At 43.7% G+C, this 7,760-nt stretch overlaps 1 protein-coding gene across 2 annotated transcripts; it reads left to right on the forward strand.

Moving 5' to 3' along the window:
• The first annotated feature begins 233 nt into the window (after window positions 1-233).
• On the forward strand, window positions 234-6,994 carry FAS1 (chromatin assembly factor-1 (FASCIATA1) (FAS1)). 2 transcript variants are annotated; one of them, XM_087698640.1, is made up of 14 exons: window positions 234-1,277; window positions 1,658-1,757; window positions 1,868-2,015; window positions 2,140-2,254; window positions 2,338-2,391; window positions 2,534-2,587; window positions 2,696-2,982; window positions 3,063-3,464; window positions 3,556-3,637; window positions 3,738-3,863; window positions 5,656-6,051; window positions 6,134-6,271; window positions 6,352-6,403; window positions 6,485-6,994. In XM_087698640.1, the coding sequence occupies exons 1-14, from the start codon at window positions 474-476 to the stop codon at window positions 6,679-6,681; spliced, it is 2,955 nt and encodes a 984-aa protein (XP_087554766.1). In that variant the 5' UTR covers window positions 234-473; the 3' UTR covers window positions 6,682-6,994. The 2 variants fall into 2 exon arrangements, with proteins under 2 accessions (XP_087554766.1, XP_087554765.1); XM_087698639.1 differs by having other exon boundaries at window positions 235-1,277; window positions 2,131-2,254; window positions 6,485-6,993.
• The last annotated feature ends 766 nt before the right edge of the window (window positions 6,995-7,760 follow it).

The following is a 7,760-nucleotide window of genomic DNA, read 5'->3' on the forward strand; positions in this document are numbered from 1 at the left end:
AGACTTGCATGTGTCCAGCCTTGTAGAGTCTTGTGTAGACTGCCATGTGGACTTACAAAGTCATGCACGCTATACGCGCGAGGCAACAGACTAGCTACCACGTGAACTTACAAGGCCAACTAGGTGGCGGGAGTCCAAAACCCCCACATAAAAATTTTGATGATTTTTGCGTGGTTTGAAATTTGAATGAAATGCAAGGCTTCCCTCCCTCCCTTCCTCTGGGAATGCTAGCAGCTCTGTCTCAGATCATTAGAGAGAGAGAGAGAGAGAGAGAGAGAGAGAGAGGGGAACTTCCCGCGAATTCGTCTTCCGAGCCCTAAAGTTTCCGAGTTTTCCACACCGACCGCCATAGCTTCCATCGCCCGATGCTTGCCTTAGCTTTGTGTAAGGAATTCCTACCTCATCTTCCGAGGGCTGATCAAAGGAGTCCCGCGTTTCAGCACCTGCTTGGAGGATCTTAAGCTCCTGAGACTATGGAAATGCCTCCTCAGGCCCCTCCTTGCGTAGCCATCAAGCCACGCAGGGGACGTCCTCCTCTCCTCTCCCGACCGTCTGCACCCCAAGCTTCTGCATCTGCCGCTGCATCTTCCTCATCTGCTCAGGCCACTGACATTGGCGGTCCAACGAGCTCTCAGAAAGTCGCCCGTGGTCGCGGTCGTCCTCGCAAAATGCAATCGGAAAACACCAATGTAGGTGTAATCGTCAGCAGTGATTCCAGCAGTGTGCCTGTTCTGCAAGAAAGGTCCATGTCTCAGCAGAACGTAATGGCGGAGAAAACGGGCAGTGATTCCAGCAGAGTGCCTGTTCTGCAAGAAAGGTCCATGTCTCAGCAGAACGTCATGGCGGAGAAAACGGGCAATACGAGTGAGAAAAAAGCGTGTTTGAAAAGAAAGCGGGCTATTGTGTCTGGAGTACCCTTGGATCTGAGCAGGAAGGCAGCGCTTGTTGAGCAGTTTAGGGCGGAGGTGAATTCTCTGATTAAGTACTACAAGGAGGAAGGAATACTCAAGCGGGACGCTTGCCCGAATCAGGGCGTTGGCACCGCAAACCTACGGTCCGAAATCGCTCTTGCTATTGAAGAGAGCAGTCTTCCTTTCTCCAGTTTAGTTACAGAGCTTCTGGGGAGATTTAGCAGCACCGACGGGCCCCAGGATGTAACTTTGGCGTCCTTGAGGAGCAGCGTGCTGTCGGTGGGGGAGCGCGTTAGCTATGGCGTGCCAAAAGAAGACGCAGATGTGCTGGAAGATGATTCCGACCTGTGCTTGTGGTGTTGGGAAGTAAGCTCACTAGCCGTATCTGAGTAGGTTTTTCCTCAATGAGCATTGTTTCTCGTGTGCATTCGTCTTCATGTATCTGGAAGAACTGAACTGATTAAGAAGCTTTAGGCATCTTCCATTGTGGAAACGTCTGTATCTTTATGCAGTAATTTCAACAGTGGGAGCTCCGACATGGGAGCCATCCCGTAGCTGGAGGTTTGGAACTCATTTCTAGTTGCAACAAACTATGCCTAGGTGGTAGCTACCTTTGTGAAACTCTTGCAGTTTTTGAGAGAGAGGGATTCTTGCATAAGATGTGCACACGTATCTCGGAACTTTACCAAATACAGGTTCTATTTACTATATTCTACCTCATCAATAGCGACCGTGTCATTTTTCAGGTGAGGGATCTGAAGTTGCTGCCAGAGAGCCTGCGGGGCTCCCTTGCTATCAGGCGTCGTGTAAGGAGAAAGATATGTGAGCGGCTATGTGCTATATCAGGTCAGATGCTTCGCATGCGCGTAAACGAGGCATGTAACCCTGACTGTTCGGAGATAGTGAGGGTCGATTGAATTTAGACATCAAAGTCTCATGGACTTGTCGTTGTTCAGGAATGATAGCAGCACTGACTGCCCTTAAAGAAGAAGACATAATACAAACGGCTGTGAAGAAGGCTGAAGATGACCTTGCCAAAACCGACGGTGAGGACATGATTCGCCTTTCTGTCAGTCAGTGGCAGCAGAAGATGAGCGCTAAAGAGTACGACATTAACTTGCTAATAACTGTTTCTAGAGATGTCTGGCCTGTGTACAGCATTTTTCTGTCGGATAGAGATTTTACTTGCAAGTTATAGTTAACTCTGCCCTTTCTTCAGAGTCAACAGAGAGGTGAAGTCGAAGGAGAGGGAGGCTTTGAAAGAGAAGCAGCGGCTTGACCGTGAGAAGGATAAGGAGAAGAAGCGGCTGGACAAAGAAGAAGAAAAGAGGAAGCAACATCAGGTCTACCAATCTTGGAAGTCTCACATGTAAGCATAGCCTGAATGCTTGCCAATATATTTTGAAACACATTTATTTGGCCGCAGGAAAAAGAGAAGGAGAGGCTAGAAAAGGAGGCTCAGAAAGAGGCATTACGCCAAGTATGGTCAACCAGCTACTTTTCTTCTACGCTTGTCATTTTAGTCTATCAACAGATTTAGAAAGATAATCTTCAACCGCTGGTTCTGGGAGGATATTTAATGATTGGGTTTTGTACACGCTCTGTCCAAATGATTGATGCAGGAAAAGGAGAAGGAGAGGTTAGAAAAGGAAGCTCAAAAAGAGGCATTGCGGCAAGTAAGACCATCCCCTTGATTCTGAACTTGGCTTCGCTTCAGAAATTTCATTGGTGACAGTTGTGACTGCTATTATTTTAACTGGCTAAATACATCTTTTGTTGTGCAGGAAAAGGAGCTAAAACGTCAGCAAGAAGAAATAGAAAAGGAGCTGAAGAGGAAAGAACGAGAAGCAGCAGAAATCAAAAGGCAGGCAGCACTAAGTAAACAAGCCAATCTTTTGGGTCGCTTTCTTCAAAGCAAAAAGGAGCAAGGAGCTGTGGGGACAAATGCAGATAATCATACTGACTCTGAGCAGCAAACTTCTCAAAATGATTCATCCTATGCTAAATTAGCACATCTTATTGATCAGGAGATGCTCTTGTGTTCTCGTGAAAGTGTTGAAGAACTTTTCAGGTTTGTTACAATGGAGAGCTGAAACATATTCTGAATATAACGTTTTTCAGTGTGCTAACACTGCACATATTTGATACCAGCACTCATCTTTTGGCATGGAAAAAGCAAAAATCATCCTCCAAATTCAAGAGATGGGGGGAGCGTCGGTTGCCAAAAATGTCAGCATTCAGTGAGCTGCGACTTCAGGGAGGTTCTGGTCTTGCTGTTTGTGAGGCAGCTGGTGATTTGCAGGAGAAAGTGGAAACTGTTTCATGTACAGGCTCAAAACGGTCTCGTGAGGAATTTGAAGATAGTGACAGTAGGTCTGATAAATCAGAACCTGAATGGGATGAATCTGCATGTATCCCATTTCCTGAACTTTCACTGCCAGACTCTAGATCAGAATCTCTAAAGGCTGCACAACTGCAAGGGAAAAGAAGAAAGTTGCTCCAATTTGATAAAAGCCACCGACCGGCATTTTATGGTTCTTTTTCCAAGAAAAGGTTGGTAAGCATAAATTTTCGGTATTCATTGAGTAATTGGACTTTATTAAAGTGCATGTTCCATTACAGTATTCTGTGTGGTTTGGTACAGTGATGTTGTACGGCCTAGAAATCCTCTAAAGCTGGATCCTAACTTAGACTATGAGGTTGACAGTGACGAAGAATGGGAAGAGGTATGACTCATTTGTTTACAAATTCTGTTTTATGAGTGTTTTATTGATTGTCCTTCAAGTTCTTTGTTTATTTATATTTCTAACTTGCTGTCATATCCAGGAAGATCCTGGCGAAAGTCTTTCTGACTGTGAAAAAGACGAGGATGATGAGAAGATGGATGCTGAAGAAGATGATGAAAATGCTGATGGTTTTGTTGTTCCAGATGGGTACCTTTCAGAGAGTGAGGTAACTTTTTAAAGAAGCTATTTAAAAAATGCCAGGAGTACTTGAAGCTGCTGCACTGGAAGCCATGTTTTTTCATTGCTAGACTCCTTTTTATGGTTGTCTTATCAAGAGAAGTCCTAGATGTTTGGAGGTTGGATCTTAATATCATCTAGCATATCAAATTTGGAGTATTTGGTCAAATTAAATAGATAGGAGCCAGAGCTGAACGCTTTCTCTAGCATTTGAAACCTTCTAAAGTACAGTGGAGTGGTCCAAAAGGCCATCAAAGCTACGGAGGTGAGCCATGGGTGAGGTTGCAGGCTTGGATCAAGATTCCAGTGTCGATGGATGGCTAGTTTATTTGCTTCTCTGCATCTAAGTTTGCTATGTGCTGGATGCTGAAGTTTTAGTGCATTAACTGTACAATATCAGACTGGTGACTGGTCTAGATAAAGAATTGGAGCCACTTTTCAGCAGCATTAGGCTTGGATCAAGGTTTGGTGGCCTAGTTACTATATGACCTAGATTATTGGCCTCTTTAAGTTGTCCTGGCTGATCGACTTGTGACATAAGGAAAGCAGTCTAGTTCAGTTAACAATTTGCTGAAACTGGTGATTTCTATCAAGTTGTGGGATGCGATCATCACTTTGCTCAAGTCGCTATTTTGGTGCTGTTGAATGAAAATATATGATGCTGCATGTGTGTGTGACACATCATTATTGTCTTTCATAAGATCTTATGGGCCTTTCCAGTTTTTCTCCTTGTGAGTTCTTCGGTAGAAGCTGTTGTAAAATTAGTACCAGCTTGAAGTTGAAATGTAAGGCATGCAAATTTATCTTGCATCTGTTCTTTCCCCATTTCTGAGGTACATGTGATCATAATGCCCAAAGAGTTCTATGTTTTGTCAACTACAGTTTTTCAAAATTTCAAGAACTTGATGTAGTATTGAAAACACACACACACACACACACACACACACACACACACACACACACACACACACACACACACACACACACACACACACACACCCCTCTGGCTAAAACAGTCATGCTTTCTTAATCCACACACACACACACACACACACACACACACACACACACACACACACACACACACACACACACACACCCCTCTGGCTAAAACAGTCATGCTTTCTTAATCCACACACACACACACACACACACACACACACACACACACACACACACACACACACACACACACACACACACACACACACACACACCCCTCTGGCTAAAACAGTCATGCTTTCTTAACACACACACACACACACACACACACACACACACACACACACACACACACACACCCCTCTGGCTAAAACAGTCATGCTTTCTTAATCCACACACACACACACACACACACACACACACCCCTCTGGCTAAAACAGTCATGCTTTCTTAATCCACACACACACACACACACACACACACACACACACACACACACACACACACACCCCTCTGGCTAAAACAGTCATGCTTTCTTAATCCATAATTGCCTGCCATCAGTCCGTTATAGGAAGTCAGCAGGCTTCATGCAGGATGCCTGCCTCTAGATTCTAGCAAACCATTTTTGATGATAATGTGGACTAAACCATGTGTCTAAGGCCCACTTAACTTAGGTTATGTGCTATTTGTCTAAGGCCCACCTAAGCTGAGCTCTAGCTTTATTGAAGTAAAAGGTGTGGATGTTATTTCTTGTTGGGTGGTTGTATTGGTAAATGACTTCATTTTGGTAAGAGTGTTTTGTCTCTCTTTGATTTTTGATGTTTGTTTGGTGCTTTTAGGTTGTATGCATAGAAGAGGCTGCCGAATCTGATAGCGATGCAGATGATTTGTCAATAAGAGCATCTGCTAACCAGCAACAGCAAAGTGACCAAAATATTGGCCAAGCTATTGCCAAGTTTTGCAGACATCGGAAGCTTCTGGAACATATGACAGATCAGGCTCTTAAGTTCAATCGCCCATACATAATATGTAATTTTGAGCAAGATGGGGCATTGAGGGCAAGCAAAACTGAGCGTCAATGCTTAGAAGCTCTGAAGGTTTTTGCAATGCCTTATGAAATTGCCATAGAGCTACCACAGCAGGTTTCCCAGAAGAACAAAGGAGAAAACAGTGGCATCCCCCAGAAAAAACCCAAATCAAAGAAGACCCTGCCTGATTCTGCACTTCCTGAGATTGTATGTTAATTTTCCTTGTCAGCCTGGGATAGGTTATGATTACTAGTGGACTGTCATTTGTCTTATCTATATGGTTTTGCAGGTGGAAATTTTGATGTTGACTTCGCACTGTCTAAAGAGCGCAGTAATTGCACTGTCAGCCAAGTTTCCTACAGCTTCTAGGTTACAATTGAAGGAGAAAGTGAGAGAAATTTCTGATTTTGTGGATAACCGCTGGCAGGTAAAACAGCTTATGGTTTGATTTACAAATTTTGCCCTGCTCTAATGCAGACCCCCACTCAACACTTGGTAATGCAACAGGTCAAGAAAGAGATCCTGGATAGGTTGGGATTAAGCCTGCCTCTGCAGCAAGGTAGGCTTACTAGAAGTGTATTTTCTGTAGGCTTTTTAGGTTTGGTTGGTCTTTCCATAACCTGTTGTGCCTTATGTGCAGCTATCAATGTTCCTGAACCTGTGCCAAAGAGCTCTACCATCCACCTCAAGCCCAAGCCCATCACAAAGTTTTTCTCCAAGAGATGCCTGCCTCCAGAGAATGCTACATTGGCTGATTCCTCTCCAAGTAAGGGGAAAGATAACAGCAAAGGGGATGATACCGATCCCATCAGAATCAGCGAACTGGAAACAAGATAAAAAATGGGATTTGGACTAGGATGCTGTATACAACAGACTTGCTAACCAGCTGTAAAGATGACGTTTTGTCAAGTTCGGAACCTGTTTTCTGTCCAGAGTTTTGAAAGCTCGTCCATATGGTGATGGTAGGGCATTGAAACTTGTGCAAATTTGCAAGTTCTTATATTCTTGAATATCACAGGCTTTGCTTAAGCAAAATCAGTACTGGTGCCCTATGCACACCTGTGGCTTACCAGTTTGACAAATTGTTGCCCAATGCATGTAAAAGGCTTTGTATAAAGAAAACCAGCTTCTATTTTTTTGTTAGCCTTGTCTTGACGGCTTTCGAAATTGGTTTTGGTGTGATGTGTTGTGAGGCTAATAGTGTACTTAGTGATTACTCAAGTCTTGTTAAACATTTGGCCAGGTAGCATGAACCCACTGAACTCCAAATACTAACCTTCTGCTTGACAGTTCTAGCCTTGAACCAAAAAGTCCCACTGGTATGGAATACCTGCATGGTGGTCAGTGAGACCAATATGCCGATATCAAACATTCTTGTAGATGACATTGTAGAGGTTCTTGTAGATGACATTGTAGAGGAGTTTCAGGTAAAGGGCATGTGGGGGTGAACCGCTGGTAATTTTGGCTCTAGCTCCGGTTTTGCTTCATTCTTGTAAACAACATATTGGCACGCCTATGAAGTCTTAAGCAGCCTATAACTGGATCAGAAACTGACGAAACGAAGCTTTAAATGCACAGCTCTCACCTACAGAAGGTTGTATATTGGCTCGACAAAGCTGTGCCTGTTCACAAGTCTCCTATCCATCAGTGTATTTGGGGAAAGAGGGCATTTGAGAGTTCGGCTTTAGCAATACGCTGCACTTTCATCATCTCTAGCAGATATTTCATGCTCTCTTCATCAGTGGTGTCAAGATCCAGTACAGGTGTGATTCTTGACTTTGAATCGTTGCTTTGTTTTCTTTGCTGCAGCCTCGTACTTATCTTTGTGACCTGATACTTGAAAACAGGAATTCCAAATTAGACATGAGGATTAGATTTCTGATTATTAAATTAAATAAAACATTATGCTTGTTCTT

Source organism: Lygodium microphyllum, chromosome 18, assembly GCF_053477565.2.
Source record: "Lygodium microphyllum isolate KBCC chromosome 18, Lygodium_microphyllum_v1.1.10, whole genome shotgun sequence".
In the NCBI taxonomy this organism is placed as follows: domain Eukaryota; kingdom Viridiplantae; phylum Streptophyta; class Polypodiopsida; order Schizaeales; family Lygodiaceae; genus Lygodium; species Lygodium microphyllum.

Excerpts from the sequence above, each read along its gene's own strand:
- FAS1 (XM_087698639.1), top strand. The coding sequence starts at position 474 with ATGGAAATGCCTCCTCAGGCCCCTCCTTGCGTAGCCATCAAGCCACGC. Across the intron at positions 2,983-3,062 it reads AGTGTTGAAGAACTTTTCAG|CACTCATCTTTTGGCATGGA; the intron begins GTTTGTTACAAT and ends ATTTGATACCAG. Across the intron at positions 3,638-3,737 it reads GTGACGAAGAATGGGAAGAG|GAAGATCCTGGCGAAAGTCT; the intron begins GTATGACTCATT and ends TGTCATATCCAG.